Below are 18,113 nucleotides of genomic sequence, written 5' to 3'. Positions count from 1 at the left end.
TTAGGTCTAATAGAGATTAAATTCAAACACAGATCCATCTGATCAGAGCCTGTATTCTTAACCCCTGTACAAAATTAATCTACAGTGTTTATCCTAGTGCCTACAATACAGTTAAGTACTCAATAAATGTTAGCTACTATAACCATTATTAATAGCTCTCAAAACCCCACCTGGTAGCACTTTATGAGGGCTGCTACATTATACCCAGACAGTTAAGTGATGGACCCCTACTTCTTCCTTCCTCTACTCCTTTCTCTGACAAAAAAATGTCAGCAATTCCCCCTCAAGAACTGCACCATCAGCATTCCCCTCTGCTCTCCAATCACAATGAGCAAGCTTTTAGAGAAAGAAATATTTCCTTGTCACCAAAATTACGGGGAGGGGGTCCTGATTTAGGGAAAAGGAGTTCAAACGGAAGTAATCCTTACTTCATTTTCAGTTTAATTATTAAAGAATTATACTCAAATAGCAGGATCATCAAGTATTTCAAGGGAGAAACAGCTTCCGGTTATCTTTCTTATGACTTAATCTCCTGATTCCATTACAGAAAAAGCTATTTATTGATAAATGGGGGGAAAACTACATTACCTTCTTTGACTTCCCAGCACATCAATGATAAAAATAAAATTCAAAATATGAGATTCTATAATCTAAGCAATAACCATTCTTTCTTTTTCCGTTTAAGAACCTTTATTTCAATATAAATGAGACCAAATGATATGCTAACACTGAATAAAAGACTTAGCGTTATTCAATTTCTAAAGCAATTTGTCTCAAAGAATTTTACACGTTGGATTTAAAGAGCCCCCAGATGGCACTCTGATGGGGTGCTCCACAAATCACTGAATAGACAAATAACAGATTGTTCCTAAATAACCACACCTCCCAGGACAAGAAGAAATATCTGATGACAGACATAAAATAAAATAGCTAATCATAGTTAAACAAAGCAAGTATTAAGATTGCAAGACCTCCTTTCAGTAGTGTATTGTTTTGAACAACATGGAGGACCCAACAAATTTTATCAGATGACTATCATTATGCATAAGTACTAAAAACAAAAGTTCACAAACACCTATTAAGACTGTCCTTTCATTATTTTCCAGGCAACATTAATTTAACTGGGAGGAGATGAGGGTAGTCAAGCAGCTTCTGCCAACCCTGCGCCCATAAAATTTTACAGGTTTTAAGAGTTCCCCATTAAAATGCAAATATTTGGGGGAAGGGAGAGTCATCCAGTGAGTACACCACTGTTACTAGGAGACAAAAGGGGAAGGTCTGAAGGTAAAGCAACAGAAGGAAAGAAAGGGTTGTGACTGGGCTTCTCTCTGTAAGAACAGTAACTATGCAAAAGAAAAAAAAAAATGCTAGCCCCAAGTTGCCAGCCCTTCTAACCCATCTATCTCCATCATATAAGAGATGTAATATTTTCTAATCTGAATGCTCACTATTAAGAATATCACCTAAGGGCTTCGCTGGTGGCGCAGTGGTTAACAATCTGCCTGCCAATGAAGGGGACACGGGTTCAAGCCCTGGTCTGGGAAGATCCCACATGGTGCAGAGCAACTAAGCCCATGCGCCACAACTACTGAGCCTGCGCCCTAGAGCCCGCGAGCCACAACTACTGAAGCCCACGCACCTAGAGCCCATAGTCCACAACAAGAGAAGTCACCACAATGAGAAGCCCACGCACCGCAATGAAGAGTAGCCTCCACTCGCCACAACCAGAGAAAAGCCTGTGCGCAGCAACGAAGACCCAATGCAGCCAGAAACAATAAATAAATTAAATAATAAAATAAATAAATTTTTTAAAAAAGAATATCCCCTAAAAATAGAAAGACATAAGACACTAAAAATTAGCACCTGTTTTTCATGGTAAGATTCATGATAAGGTATGAAAACTTTTCTGGTACTTTTTCCTTTACAGTAATATTAAAATGTGCTCACCAAAGAGCATGGCAAATTCAACTTATTGTCTCAGACTTACCTCCTGCAATTTAGACTGAATCCACTGGCCCAAAAGTGCCAAACTATCTCGAGGACAAATGGCCCAAATCATTGTGAGAAAAATCAGACCTAGGAAATCCAGGAAATGAACCAAGCTAGCCTTTTCTGCCTGAGAAAAATCAAAATAATGAAAATTACACTTAATAAATTCAGATAGTACATGCTTACATTTTCTAGTTCATCGTGTGTAATCACATTAAATAATTACATGTGTTTAACTGAACTTCGCCAAGTAAGACTGCAAATTGTTTTTCTTCTGTGTGCTTTATCCTTTCCCAGTCTGTTTTTCCCATCTCTTGTTTACATACTTATGCATTCATTTATTCATTCAACTAATATCTACTTGAGCTACTACCACCATTCAGATACAATGACAGGTTCATTAACCTACAGTGTCTTATATTAACAAGCATAATAATCTTGTAAAATAGGTATAATTGTTCCTTATTTTATAGATAAACTAAGATGAAGAGAGATTAAAAGAGTTGCCCAAATTCACAAAGCAATTAGTAAAAGAACAAGAAATCAAACCCAGGAAGTTATAGTTTCAAATACAGTCACTAAATCTTTTTAGAAAATCAAATAAATGTGTTTATTATGCTTATACTTTTAGACAGAGACCAAACACTACCTAACATATGAAGCAGTTAAAACAAGGAACAATTCAGGAAAATATTAGAAATTTATTTTGTAAATAAAAGTCTTTTGACTTCATGACATAATATGTGAAGAGTCATGCAAGTTTGCAACTTTATCAGCCTGGTATTTCCCACCAGGAAATTTAGTTATATGATTTTTTGTATTTACTTATAGCAGTAACCAAAAAATGTTTTACTTAAAATAGTTGTTTGGAGTAGTAATATCTAAATATAAGTTTAATGCACTGGACTGTTCATTGTTCCTCACTAAAGTTGCTGAGTAAATGTTATTGTAGTGCTGATACTGATAATATAGGAATCATTACTTGAATGTATGAAACATGGCTAACAACTAAAAATAATCACCTAGAATACTTCTGAATATAATCTGCCCTCACAAAGCATTCTTTGCTTCATTATAAGACTGATGAAAAACAATTATGGAATTATTTTAGCACTAAATGATGAAGTCATTATAGAAGAGAAAAACCTTGTAATTAATTATTAAAGAATATAATGGTTATTACATAATCTTAGAAAACTAAAAAATTTTTTAAATTTGTATTTGTGAAATAATGAAAACAACATAAAATGGAGACTCCTAAAAGAGAAAACAGTATTGACAGTGTCTAAGACCTCTAACAAAGAAATATTAATAACTATTTCCTATTTTTAAGACCATTTGCTTTTTATGTCTCGTCTAATTATTGCTCTTGCACTGATAGAGATGACAACATTATGCTGAATAAGGCACGGACCTAGATGCCAGAAAAATTAATGTACTGAAATGAACACCTTTTAAAAAATAAAAACGGCCAAAATTGATTGATTTTGCAGTTATGAAGCCATTTCTAGAAAGAAATAATGTATTTCAACTGCTTAGATTTATTCTTGTATGTATCTGTTTGAGGAAAAAATTTTTTTCTATTTTCCTGTAACTCAGAAGAAATAAAGGAGATAATTACTATTTGCGCTCTTGAATAGCACAACTTTGGCCCACCTCATCTTACTGATACTCTAAGGAAAAGACAGAATTTGAGATGACTTTTAGAGGGATTAATAACATTATCATTTCCACTTGAAGTTAATACTACTTGCATTTCTGATATATTCACAATCCTTCCATTATTTACCTTTGTGTTTTCAATTAAAAAATATACCTCTCTCTAATCATGTAAACAAATGAGCCATGCACAATTTTTAATGAATAAAAATAAAGATATGAGTAAACAAATAGATTATTTTTCTAGATTCATACCAAGTCAAACAGATGTATATTCACAAGGGTATAAATCGACCTGAATTCTATGATCTATGAGAAAAGTGCTGCCAACAGCCAGCCGGGTAACTGGGGGAAAAGGAAGCAGTGCCAGGCTTGCAAACAGAAAACCTTGATTAAAGTTCCAGTTCCACCAGTTTGTCAGGTTAGTCATGTTATTTAGGGTATGTTTAAACATTACAGGGCTTCCCTAGTGGTGCAGTGGTTGAGAATCTGCCTGCCAGTGCAGGAGACACAGGTTCGAGCCACGGTCTGGGAGGATCCCACATGCCGCGCAGCAACTGGGCCCGTGAGCCACAACCACCGAGCCTGCGCTTCTGGAGCCTGTGCTCTGCAACAAGAGAGGCCGCGACAGTGAGAGGCCCGCGCACCGCAATGAAGAGTGGCCCCCGCTCGCCGCAACTAAAGAAAGCCCTCGCATGGAAATGAAGACCCAACACACCCCTAAATAAATAAATAATTTAAAAAAAAAAAAAAAAAAAAAAGAAACATTACAGACCTCGTATATAATATAGGAGCAGGCCTCAACCTTTTTGGCACCAGGGACCGGTTTCATGAAAAACAATTTTTCCACGGACAGGGTGGGGGGATGGTTCAGGGGGTAATGCCAGCGATGGGGAGCGAGCAGCAGATGAAGCTTCGCTCACCCGCCTGCCGCTCATCTCCTGCTGTGCAGCCCAGTACCAGTCAACGGCCTGGGGGTTGAGGACCCCTATAATATAGGGTTATTAAATATCTACCTCATGAGGATAGTATTAAAATTATGAATGAGAAGGTATTAAAAAACTCAGTAAACTGTAAAATGGCAAGGTATCATTATTATTACTCTGCATTAATTATACATGGCATATCATTCTAGACATTTTCAGAGATGCTCTCAGCTATCCTCTGAGAATGAATAAAAAAGTAAGAAAACATTTACCACTTGAATAGTAATATCACTTTCCTACAGTTGATTTTCTGACTAGATTATAACTATGTTAATAATTATGGAAAGTTTAAAATCTAATTTGAAATAATTACAGGTTGAGAATAATCACTTCTTAGCAAAAAAGACAGGTGATAAAAATAGGATTTAATAGAAACACTAATTATTCAGTATCAAACACTAAAGATGATAAAAATTCTCAAAATTAGCCAATCATACTTTCTCATGTAACAGAATAAGTCAATTACTAAAAACTAAAATTCCATCATAAAAAATAACTTAAAAGATTCAGTTCTCTAAAAGATTTAACTTGCTAATTTCAAAGGAGTGTTTCAACAACTGAACATTCATTTTAGGTACTTACGGCATGCTCAAGTACTGCATGTGCTATTTCATGGCCCAGAAGGAAGGATAGCTGATGAATATCAGTCACACTATTTAAAAGCCCAGTGAAGATAAACACTTGTCCATTCTGTACCATAATGAAAATAATGTAAGGAATTAGAACAACATAAAAAACAAGGACATTAAATTTAACAATTAAAAATTAGGCTGGGTAATATTTACTTACTGGAAGCACAAAGGCATTTATATCTGGGGAATCAACCACGTGAATTATCCAATTGAGCTCAGAGATCCCTGGAATATCTTTATTGCATTCAATTAAATGATGAACCACTTCTTTAACAGCAGCATATCGGGCGTCTTTCTCAGTTAGCATATCATTTTTAAATTCTTCCATCCACTGAAAGATTAAAAAGAAAAGTAGTCTCTAAGAGAGTGTTAGCTCTACAAAATGTTCATATTGCTTTAAGGAGTGTTATATGGCACTTATTATTGAACACTTTAATCTTTAATTATGTAAAAATATGCACATATTAAGTACTCAAAAAATTTCAAATTTGAATTATTTACGCAATCTGTTTGCTCACAAAGAGAATAAATTCTAATAACTAAGATTTTTCATATAAATTGGTTGAAATAAAAATTTCACTCTTTTCTATTAGCCTATAAACAAATAAAACGCTTAAATATTATTTCTAATTTCCTAAATAGTTTAGAAAACAAAACATTGCCTAGAGAACAGAAAGATTTCATATAAGAAAGTAAAATACAAAAGAAAATTACTTTCATAACATACTGAATAGAAAAACACCCTATACTTAATAAGAAAGTTAAACTTCCACCAAAAAAAGGACACTTCATTAATTTTAAAGTGTTTTAGCCAGACAGATTGAAATTACCAAAATTTCAGAACTAATGGGCATATCATTTTCTCTATATTATGCTAATTAAGACTAACCACCACATGAAGACACTTTTTCTGAAGCTATATTCATGAGACTCTTTCAAGTGTACTTTGAAAAGTGAGGATGTTCTGAAAATATTAAATTTCCATAAAATGTATAATTTCTTTCATATATGAATCAAGATGTCTGTAACCTTCCTCCTTGAGGTGCATTAAAAACATGTTTTTATAGAATATGAATTTAAAGTCTTTATATAGCACTTTTTAAAAGCACAAGTCACCAATGTAAACTGTCTGAAACAAAGAAAAACACTGAAGTAGATACAACAAACAAAATTATAGTACTTTATAATAATCCCATAAGAGCATGTGTTTGAATTTTCATAACAAGCAGGTATTACATTTGTAGGCTAAAACATAAGAAAAAAAATATGTACATGTATATAATTTTTTTAAAGCTTCTTAGTGATATAAATGGTAGAAAATAACACTAATTTAACACTAGGCCTTTCTCAATCTTAACGGAACACTTTCCTTAAACTTGTTTCTAACTAGACTATTCTAAGAAACAACTCAAATCTCTGTATAAACTGTATAGAAGAGATTGGTCTTATCTTTATTAAGAACAATCTTCCTAGTGAAAAACCACTGTTATTTCCTTTTTTATGGTAACTTTCCATTAACAAACTCAGAAGCTCAATTGAAATAAAAATATATAAAAATCTAATGATGACAAAGCTGTCAAGTGAGGTTATAAATTCAACAAATATTAATTGAGCATATACAGGCACACTTCAGAGACATTGTGGGTTCAATTCCAGTTCTCGATATCTTTATTGAGATATTCACCACAAAGTGAATATCTTAATAAAGCGAGTCACATGAATTTTTGGTTTCCCAGTGCATATTGTGTGCAACAGTATTATGTCTAAAAAAAACAATGTACATACCTTAAAGAACACTTTATAGCTAAAAAATGCTAACCATCATCTAAATCTTGAGAAAGTCATAATCTTTTTTTCCTAACAAATATAATAATAATGAAAAGCCTTGAAATATTGCAAGAATTACCGAAAAGTGACATAGAGATACGAAGTAAGCAAATGCTGTTGGAAAAATGGCACCGATAGACTTGCTTGACACAGGGTTGCCAAAAACCTCCAATTTTTAAAAATGCAACATCTGCAAAGTGTAATAAAGTGACGAACAATAAGATGAGGTTTGTCTATACTGTTTATGTGCCAAGCATGAGAGATAGAAAGATGATCTGTCCTCAAGGAACTCACTAGTGGTATAAAATGTTTAACTACTTGAGTGAGTATACTTTCCAAGGAGGTAAGACTTCTGAATTCCAACTTTATTTTGCATTCAAAAAATATAATAAATAGCCAAAATTGATGTGCCGGGGTGGGGGAATATCTTATTCTACTTTATTTTCAAGGTACAAAAATTCAAATTACAGATCTATTTATTCAAAAAACATATACTAAGCACTGCACTACTTTGTACACTGTGCCAGTACTTAAGATGAAGTGATAAACAGAATAGACAGGGTCTCTGACCCCCTGGAGCTAGTATAGAAATAAATATCAACCAACAATTATGCAAATAATTATGGTGTTACCCTCATAAGTGTTTTAAAAGGACAGTATGCAAAGAGAAAAGTAGGAGACCTAGCCCCAGTATAGCCAAGCACAGAGCATAGCTACAAATGACTAATTCATAACGCAGTCTGTATGAAGGATACCCCCTAGAGCCTAACGCAGCCACCCTGCCTAACCCATTCAGGATAATCAAGGAAGGCTTTCCTGAGAAAGTGACATTTAAGGTGACATGTGAGGAGCAGGAGTTAGCCGGGTAATCCAGAGGAAAGGCAATGTAGGCAGTAGGAATACTAAGCATGAAAGGTCTGAGGCCTTTTGGAAAAAATGCTAATTTGCTATCAAATTAAAAACTAGTGCATCTTTCATATTTAAGAAACTTTCTTCCTTTGAGTATTACATCAAGCAATGTAGTTAAAAACAATTCTTTCTACTTACTGCTTCATATTCCAGTTCCGATAAAAGTCTGAAATGTTCTTTCCCCAGTAATAGAAGCTTGCTCCTTCCTGTGACTGGACTCACTTCCAGGTGTGTAAAATAAAATACTACAAAAAGCAATCCAAAACTACTCAAACCAAGGAATAACTTCCATTTATTCTTCCTTACACTTTCTTTAAATAGTTCCCTCTTGTTAGGAGGAAGTGACTGCCACCATTTCCTTATGCCCCTAGAGCAAAAAGAAAAATTCAAAGTTCTGATAATAGAATCAGTATGTATCACCAAAACTTAATGCTTATGCTAAAATTCTGTCATCAAATACTTGAATTTTTATACTTTTCTGTACAGATTTTTTTTCAGTTTTTAAAAATTCTTAGCTAAATGATGAAAAAGTAATCCATAATTATATGGAGCTATAGTTAAAAATTCTAATGCTCATTTGAATTTTCTTCAGTTATTTTAAAGGTAAACACTAAATGAGAAGCTTATAGTTTTACTATAACTTATAGTTTTACTATAGCTTATAGTTTTACTATAACTACCATTAATATTTATTGACTGTTCAGCACATTCAAGGTACTCTTCTAATGCTATACGTATATCATCTCATTTAATCTTCAGAATAATCCTGTTACAGAAGAGAAAATTGAGACTTAGAGAAGTTACCAATTTATACAAGGTTGTAGAGTTAATAAGAGGAAAATGAGGCAAGGAGGGCGATATAATAGGGATGAATTGCCCAAATAAACATCTGAAGGCGTTTTATGGTACAACAAATCTATACCTTTAACCACCACTGCCCCCAATGCTCTCAGACATCTGACACAATCTGCCAGTACTTCAGTAAGGTACAAGGGAAACTATCTCAGCACTGATTTTAGAAACAAATATTGCTCAGTAGCAGAAACTCTACTAACCCCTCAAGAACATGACAAAGGAGAGGTAATAAAAAGAGCATAAGCACTGTAAAGACGGAAATGAGAGATTTTATAGATAACATCTGGGGAGGTCCAATTCTACCAGGCAACAATATACTCTCTGCTGCTTATTAGGGTTCAAGGACATTTTGACAACCAGTAATGTTTTCAGCACTGGAACAGAACTTTTTCCCTATGAGTTCATCTGTGAAATCACAACAAGAATTTAAAATATATACATCATTCTCTTGACAAAATTTATTTTATAAAATAACTTATTTGAGTTATCTTAATCTTGTTAAGTGACACACCTAAAGTGCCCTTAAAGTGTTTCAACCTAAAAAGATTCAGATCAAACTATGAAGTATACTTATTTCCAATTTAAAAGTTTATGGCATTATTATTTAAAATGTATGAGAAAATATCCTAAAATAAAATCTTAGGTGATTTACAATAGTAATATCAACAAAAGGTTAAAAATAAATAAATAATTTAAAAAGATGAAAAAGAGTTATTGGCCCAAGAACTGGGCTGAATTGTGACAAAGATTCTCTCCTCCCCCAAACTCTACTCAGACTCCCCTGAACTCTTTCTCAAATAGGCCTTGTCTTTTGGACTAATGTGTTCATCTCTGCATTGTCCAATTTTAGCAAGAATCCTGCTAGGTCAATAAAGTCAGAATCCCTCATCCTCCATATCTGATCACGATAACCCAATCTGTCCTTATCATTCATCATCCCCCAGGTGATATCCGATCACCCTCACCTGCCTTCAGCAATAACTCTAGTAGGTCAGTTTGGGTGGAATCCCCCCTTGCTCCTGATGTTTCCTCTCTGTAGTTTTCCATCTACCAACCCCCGCCCTGCCCACATAGCCCATGGTGTATCAGAGCTGACTCTGGTTCTATACTGAGGTCTCTTTTCTCCTACTGCAGAAGTTCTGAATAAAATCTGTTTTTACTTCTTTAACTATTGTCTAGCTCTGGCTTTCTTTGATAGTCGTTACTTCAATTGAGAGCTAAATTAGCTGTATATTTTCTGAGTGCCAAAACCTAGTCATAAAGAACACAATGAATTACAGAGTACAGGTCCTTGATTTTTGATAAAAAGAAAACTGGGTTGTTTAGTATGGAAGTAAGAGGGCTAGAAGGCACTTCATAGTTATCAAACATAAGAAAAGTTTATAAGGAGACAATGCTTAACTTTACCTTTCTTCAATCTTCATGGAGCAAATAAGAGAAAACAGAATTATGAGGGGGAGTTTTAAATTAAATATGAAGTATTACTTAGCTGTAAAAACATTAAGTATTATAAAGGATCACAAAGAGAAAATAAAGGTTTGTCGGAAACAGAATAGAAAAATAAATAAATAAATAATAAATACTAATTAAGAGTTAGCTGTGGCTAGGAATGAAGCCCTTTCTTAAGTGAGCAAAGCTCTTCAGCTTCATGATCCATTGTCTCAAATTCCATGAACTAAAAAGGAATGCTTGTAAGTACAGTTCTTATACGTGAGTTATAACAAACATTTCTGATTCCTGTAATCATAAATATAAGACCTTTTAAATAGTGTCTATATAAAATATACAAGAATAATTTTTAAAGATCACATTTCTGTACTATAATATGCAATAAATGATTTTAAGATTATTAAGGCATACATAAAAAAACTGAGTAGAACCAACTGTTTAGAAACTGAATTCTGAGCTAATTATGGGAGGGAAATCTATCAAGTTTTCTTTAAAAGTGAGTTTTACAGATACTTTTTAATATAAGAGTTTATATTTTAAAGAACATTTTACCTGCCCACAATGATAGCCAGTAGCTTCTGCACTGGTTTAAGAATCATCAACAAGACAGGAACCGGAGCAGCTTGAAACCGTGGAGAAGTATGGAAACTCCTAATGTCTCTTGTGGGTAAACAGTTTAGAGGATGCACCACTGAAAGAGCAGGTACTACGAGAACGTCTTTCATCAGTAGCTGTCTTGAAAAAGAGTTATTCCATGCAGTACATTTTTGGGTAATCATCCAAATTTTCTTACTTCTGGTGCTCAAGAGGCAGCCTATTCTTTTGTTATTAAAAGTCCTACAGAAATGAAAGTTTTCAGGCAAAAATGTCCATCTATCACCCTGATTTACTCCCAGGCCCAGAGACTTATTTACTATATTGTTAATTTTCACTTGATCACAGTCCAGTGAGGTTGCAGCTTGTGTGTTACATTTTCTCCAGCTGGTCAGTAAATTAAATCGGAAGAAAACAGAGTTTCTAGCAGCAAACTGCAGTCCACAGATGAAGCTCATCTTTGCTTTGTTTGATTATCTGGAACACAAAATATAAACTATAAATATCTAAGAAAAATACTTATTACCAAACTGGGAATATAACACTTATGAAAAAGGTGTTCTTCCTTTTAAATTACCTTGGGTTTCTACTCACTGTCCCCCTGCAGCAACTCCTCTTAACAATAGAAACCAAAGAGATTTTTTACTAACTTTTAACTCAACAACATGTACTTTCAAAATTTGGATTTTTTTCTTCTTTTCATTTTTTAATTTTAGTTGGGGGAGTCTATTTTTATTTTAACAGCTAAATTATTTGGGGAATAAGAAATGGATTAAACAAAAACAGCACTAAGTTTCAGCAATTGGCAGTAATGGGGGGAAAGAGTATTTAATGGAATAGTAAAGTCTAACATAAAATGCATTTTTAAAAATACAGATTTGTGGGACTTCCCTGGTGGTCCAGTGGTAAAGAATCCACCTTACAATCCAGGGCAAGCAGGTTCGATCCCTACTCCAGGAACTAAGATCGCACATGCCACGGGGTAACTAAGCCCGTACTCCACAACTACTGAGCTCGTGTGTCTCAACTAGAGCCCACTGTGCCACAATTACAGAGACCAAGTGCCCTGGAGCCCAAGCACCACAACTAGAGAGAGAAAACCCACACGCCACAACTAGAGAGAAGCCCGCACACCACAACAAAAGATCCTGCACACCTCAACAAAGACCCTGTATGCCACAACTAAGACCTGACGTGGCCAAAAAAATAAATAAAATAAATAAATATTTTTTAAAAACCTAAAAAAATATGCAAAAATAAATAAATAAAAATAAAATACAAATTTGTTCCTTTCAAATGTAATACTGGCATTTCTGATTCAGGTCAATACAGAGTAAAAGGGACTTATCCTGTCACTGAAAATAACTAAAAAAACAGACAGCATATGAAGACCTAAATAGACATTTTTCCAAAGAAGACACACGGATGGCCAACTGGCACATGAAAAGATGCTCGACATCACTAATTATTACAGAAATGCAAATCAAAACCACAATGAAGTATCACCTCACACTGGTCAGACTGGCCATCACCAAAAAGTCTACAAATAATAAATGCTGGAGAGGGTGTGGAGAAAAGGGAACCCTCCTACACTGTTGGTGGGAATGTAAATTGACACAGCCACTATGGGAAACAGTATGGAGCTTCCTTAAACTAATAGAGCTACCATATGATCCAGCAATCCCACCCCTTGGTACATATTCATAAAAGATGAAAGCCCTAATTCAAAAAGCTACATGCACCCCAATGTTCATAGCAGCACTATTTGCAACAGCCAAGCCATGCAAACAACCCAAGTGCCCATCAACACAATGGAATATTACTCAGCCATAAAACAGAATGAAATACTGCCATTTGCAGCAAGATGCATGGACCCAGAGAATATTATACTTAGTGAAATAAGTCAAATATTATATAATATCATGTATATTTAGAATCCAAAAAATAATACAAATGAGTCTATATACAAAACAGAAACAAATTCACAGACATAGGAAACAAACTTATGGTTGTTGGGGAAAGGGAGGGGGGAGGGATAAATTAGGAGTATGGGCTTAACAATTACAAACTGCCATACATAAAACAGATAAGCAACAAGGACTTTCTGTATAGCACAAGGAATTATATTCAACATCTTGTAATAACCTATAATGGAAAATAATCTGAAATGTATATACACACACACACATACACAACTGAATCACTTTGCTGTACACCTAAAATTAACATAATATTGTAAATCAACTATACTTCAATTTTTAAAAAAACCAGACACAATAAGTAAAACAATGGTTTCAACATACTGAACATCAGGCAACAAAGAACAGTCATCCCTGAGATATGGGAAACAAATAAGGCGAGCCCTACAACTGCCCCAGCCTTCTGCCTGGAGAGAGTTTTAGGCCACTATGCAAAGAGGGGAAACCCAGCGCAGCCCAACGGTCCTCCTAAATTAAAGAGATGAAGCTGGGAATTCAAGGATATTAAACTAGTTATACATATTGCATATGTTTAAGAAGTTAAAGGAAAGTTTGGGCATGCTATGTAGAGACATGGAATATATTTTTTCAAAAGATCAACAATGAATTTCGAGATTTGAAAACTATAATGTCTTAGATAAAAATTACACTGGATGAGACAAACACCAAATTAGACGTTGTATAAATAAAGACTTACGAATTGACGTATCAATAAAAAACTATCCAAAATGAAATGCAGAGAGAAAATAGACTTTAAGAAATGCATACAGCATCACTGAGGTGTGGGATAACTCAAGTGACCTGATATATGTGTAATGGAGTCCCTGAAAAGTGGGGAGGGATAGCAGACAGAAAAAAAAAAAAAAAACCTGAGAAAATAATGGCCAAAAATTTCCAAATTTGATAAAAACTGTAAACTCACAAATCCAAGAAGTTTAACAAACCACACACACAGGAAACACAAAAGAAACTACTCTAAGGTATATCAAATTTCTTAAAACCAATGAAAGAGAAAAGCTTAAATTTGACACCTTGGATTAAATGGATACATTCCTTGAAAAACACAAACTACCAGAGCTCACTCAAGAAGAAATAAACAACCTGAAGAGCCCTATACCCAATTTTTAAATTGAATTGATAGTTAAAAACCTTCCCACGAAGAAAGCTCCAGAACCAAAAGGCTTCACTGGGGAAGTCTACCAAACATTTAAAGAAGAAATAATAATAATTCTATATAAACTCTTCCAAGAAATTAAAAAGGAATAGTTTGCAACTCCTTCCATAAGACCAGCACTACCCTGATACCAAAGACAGAAAGAAAAAAAAAATTACAAGAAGACTACAGAATAATATCCCTCATGAACATAGATATAAAAATTCTTAATAATATTTCAGGAAATCTAATTCAAAAATATATTAAAAAGACAATACCTCATGACCAAGTGAGGTTTGTCTCAGGAATGCAAGGTTGAATAAAAATTCAAAAATAAATCAATGTAATTCACCCTAACTGAAGAAACACTACATGATAATCTCAAAAGACACAGAAGAAGCAATGGATAAAATCCAACAACCAACCCTGATAAAAACTCAGTAACTAGGACATCTACAGGAACCTATAGGCAACAGTATGTTTATTGGTGAAAGATTATACCTTCCTCCTCAGATCAGGAGCAAGGCAAAGATGTCTGCTCCCACCACTTCTATTCAACATTATACTGGAGATGCTAGCCAGTGCAACAGAATTAAATAAATAGATACATAACTAACTAAGTAAATGGCATCCAGATAATAAAGAAATAAAATGATCTTTATTCCTAGATAACATGACTTTCTATCCAGGAAATCCAAAGAAATCTACAAAAAAAAAACTATTAGAATGAGTTTAAGGTGGCAGAATACAAGAGCAATACACAAAAACACTAACAAGTGAGAGAAGCCAGACTCATACACAGGAAAAAAAATACACAGGAAAGAACACTACTCTCTCTCCAAAAATCATGCTCTATGATTTCAGCTATATAATATAAACTGTAGAAAATGCAGACTAATTTATACTTATAGAGAAATGAGAGGATGGAAAGGTAAAGAGGGGCAAGAGGAGGGATTACAAAGTTTGGGGGGGCAACTAAAATGTTCACTATTGTGATTGTGTTGTTGGTTTCATAGATATACACGTAAGTCAAAAAACATGCAGTTTAAATATGTCCAATTTACTGTATATCAACTATACATTAAGCTATTTTTTAAAAAGGTACTAAAAAGAGACAACCAAATGCAATGTGTGAACTCTGATTAGATCCTAATTTGAAAGAAAAAAAATTGTTTTAGAAGACAACTGGAACTATTGGGGTAATTTGAATATGAATTTGCTTTTAGCTTATTTTAGATAAGTATTGCTTATTTTCTTAGGTGATAAAGAGGTGGTTATGTAGGTGAATATCTTACACCTGAAATGCTTGCTGAACTCTCTTTTCATGATGAATAAAACTTTCAAATTTTATAATAAAAATACATTCAGACATACACACAGGACATAAAGGCAATACAGAGAAATGCTAACAATCTTTGTATCTAAGTGGTGGTTATATATGTGCTCATCAAATTTTTTTTCAGTGTTTTTTAGTGTTTCAAATCTTCACAATAAAAGTTGCAGGGAAAAATACATAAATCTAACTCAGTCTAGGCGAATACAATATTAACTGGAAAGATGCTTCAGAACATCAATTTTCATAAATAGTATTATCTATACATCAAATTATTTGAAAATTACTCAAGTTTCTTACATACTCAGTAATGCTTAAAACACGCTAGTATATACAAATATAAATAAATCTAAAGGAATACACACCAAACCATTCACAGTGGTTATTTGGGGTGGCAGGATGATGGTTGTAAGGGATTCAGTATTTCCATCTTATATATTTCCGTGCTGTTTAAACTTTTACAGGATGTGTTATTACTTTTGTAAGCCCCAAATCAATAAAGGCAACTATATTTGTAATTACCATTGGTTTCCATGGGCTTCAATAAACTCCTGTATATTGCAGACCAAGCCCCTCATAATACCACCTCCCACTGTTTCTCCAGGCACCTTCCCTACACCTCCTTCACCCATTCCGAAGCTCCGGACCCACTGATTTACTTACACCTCTCAGAAAAGAAAACCTCTCATCTGTCTGTGCACATCTATTTACACTGCTCAGCTCTGTTCACATGTCAAGCAAACTCCTGCTCATAGCTCACAACTGACGTGAAATTTAAAGTATTCTGCTGACACAGAAGTTAGCAAAAGCCCCAAACACTATATGCAGTACACATATAAGCAAAAACGTTATCATTTATATCACCGACAAGTGTCCCTTGAAACAGAAATAGTGCCTGATATTTTATAATCTCTGCTTTATCCTTAAGAAAGGGTAAAGAATGGGAGAAGAAAACTATTTATACATTTTCAAAGATCCAATCACGACTACACAGAGCACAAGAATCAGGGCTGACACATCCTCTTCAAAGAACTGTAGCAGGTCAACAAACATAGCTGGCAGACTTCAAGGATTACTAAATTAAAGATGTGAGAAAATTAAACCATTTGGATTGTTAGCCTCTACGAACATTTCAGATCCTTAATTCTTTAAGTACCATCTCAGAATGAGCAAGTACAGCGCTCACTGGCACTCAAAGCTGAAGCCTGGAAGACAGTTTTTAACAACTCTTCTGAAAGAGACTATTTCTTCCCTAGTTTCTATGGAAACAGCTGTCAGATTGGCAAAAATAGAACATGTACTTTAAAAGAATCATTCAAGCAAAGTACACACGTGATGGAAGGCTTAAAAAAATAATAATAAATTGGAAGGCAACGGAGTTAGTTCTTAAGCTTCCAAATGCCAGACTGCACCCCTTCACCACAGCTGAGAATGATGGATATGAACCCAAATCCTTCTAGTGAGGGTTACATGGCATTGGTCAGAGTCACTATAGTTGTTCAATCCCTGAATTCCCAATGAAGTATTTTCATCTCCTTGGACTAAAATTTCTCATTGAGGACTGCATGGCACAACACAACTGTTGTTCCACTTTACGCAGGCAAGTGACATTATTTAAGGAGCACAAAAAGTGAATTTGTAAACAAGTTCATGAAGAAATTATTTAAATACCCTTCAACTGTTGAGACAGGGAATTTCCTATTTTTCACTGCGGGATTTGGGTAGGAAAACTTTTATTTTCTCTGTTTTAAGAGGGAACAGGTAAAAGGGATGGTTTGAGTCTCAAGATGCCAAAAGCGGCTGGAAGCGGTTTTCTACGGGTGAAGGTGTCACGGTGACGCACGCGATACTGCGGTAAAAAGAACCACAACTTTTAAAAAAGGGCCGCTAATGAGAAGGCTGCGAGGAGAGGGAGCTTATCTTCCCGAAAATGCAGCCACCTGCCTATCTGCAACTCCCGCGCTACCAGGGTAGCACCCTGGGGTCCCCGCAGTTCACACCAGGACGGGATGAGGCGGGAAAAGGAGACTTACTGCCACGTCCTCCTTTCCCACTCGCCCTCTCCCCCGACTCCACACGCCGCCCCCGCGCTTCACTCCAGCCCGGCTCCCCGTCGTCCCTCCTCCACCCCAGGCCTCGCCACCCCAACCCAACCGGGCACCCAAGGGTCCCCGCTCCTCACCCCAGCGCCCCTCCAAGCTCCCCCCCACCCCAACTCCCGTACTCTGCCCCCTCCCTGGGCCCGGCCCACTCTTAATAGCCGTGCAAAGGCGTCCCACACCAGGACAAACCCTAACAGTGGCGAAAGCGAAGATTCCTCTAACCCAACCTATGCGCAAGCTTACGCCCTGCCAAAGAATCCCGGCTTCTTCACTTCCTGCCCTCGCCTCGGACATGGACGCCTTTGGCTCCGCCCACACCGGGCAGTCAATACACCCGCCCAGAGTCTTCCTCCCAGAGGTCCCTGATCCCATGTGAACTGTGGCGCTCTAGCGCCCCCGCGTGGCCGGAGGAGAGACGTGGCTGTAGGCAGAGCTGCTCGCCTCGAAACATCTTCACCTGCTCAGGTCTTGGAACCTGACTTGGGTCCCTCTAATGAGTGATCCAGGCAAGGCTGTGCCCGCTGTAGATTCTAAGGCAGTGCTGAGCAAAAGGAAGGAGATTCGAGGGCTGCCAAAAGGTTAAGGTTTCTTGGTTCAGAAGTTGCACTGATAGAAGTAGTCTTTGGGCTGTGAAAACTCTGTTTTC

General features: G+C 35.7%; 1 protein-coding gene across 7 annotated transcripts in view; it reads right to left on the bottom strand.

Annotated features, from left to right (window-relative positions):
* OMA1 (OMA1 zinc metallopeptidase) overlaps nucleotides 1-17,797 on the bottom strand; it is a 295,542-nt gene extending 277,745 nt beyond the window's left edge. For 3 of the 7 annotated variants that reach the window (XM_067006994.1, XM_067007002.1, XM_067007009.1), the window contains exons 1-6: nucleotides 17,711-17,771; nucleotides 10,859-11,377; nucleotides 8,141-8,369; nucleotides 5,424-5,597; nucleotides 5,217-5,324; nucleotides 1,988-2,116 (exon numbers count right to left, since the gene is read on the bottom strand). In XM_067006994.1, coding sequence (XP_066863095.1) covers nucleotides 1,988-2,116; nucleotides 5,217-5,324; nucleotides 5,424-5,597; nucleotides 8,141-8,369; nucleotides 10,859-11,358 — 1,140 coding nt within the window. In that variant the 5' untranslated portion in view covers nucleotides 11,359-11,377; nucleotides 17,711-17,771. Of the gene's footprint in view, nucleotides 1-1,987; nucleotides 2,117-5,216; nucleotides 5,325-5,423; nucleotides 5,598-8,140; nucleotides 8,370-10,858; nucleotides 11,378-15,730; nucleotides 16,268-17,656; nucleotides 17,668-17,694 lie in introns of those variants that run through there. The other 4 variants (XM_059066869.2, XM_067006971.1, XM_059066860.2 and 1 more) reach the window with 4 other exon arrangements.
* Nucleotides 17,798-18,113: the final 316 nt, after the last annotated feature.

Source organism: Kogia breviceps, chromosome 1 (assembly GCF_026419965.1).
Source record: "Kogia breviceps isolate mKogBre1 chromosome 1, mKogBre1 haplotype 1, whole genome shotgun sequence".
In the NCBI taxonomy this organism is placed as follows: Eukaryota; Metazoa; Chordata; class Mammalia; order Artiodactyla; family Physeteridae; genus Kogia; species Kogia breviceps.
Note: the sequence above shows the minus strand (reverse complement) of the source record. Positions and strands in the feature narration are given on the sequence as shown.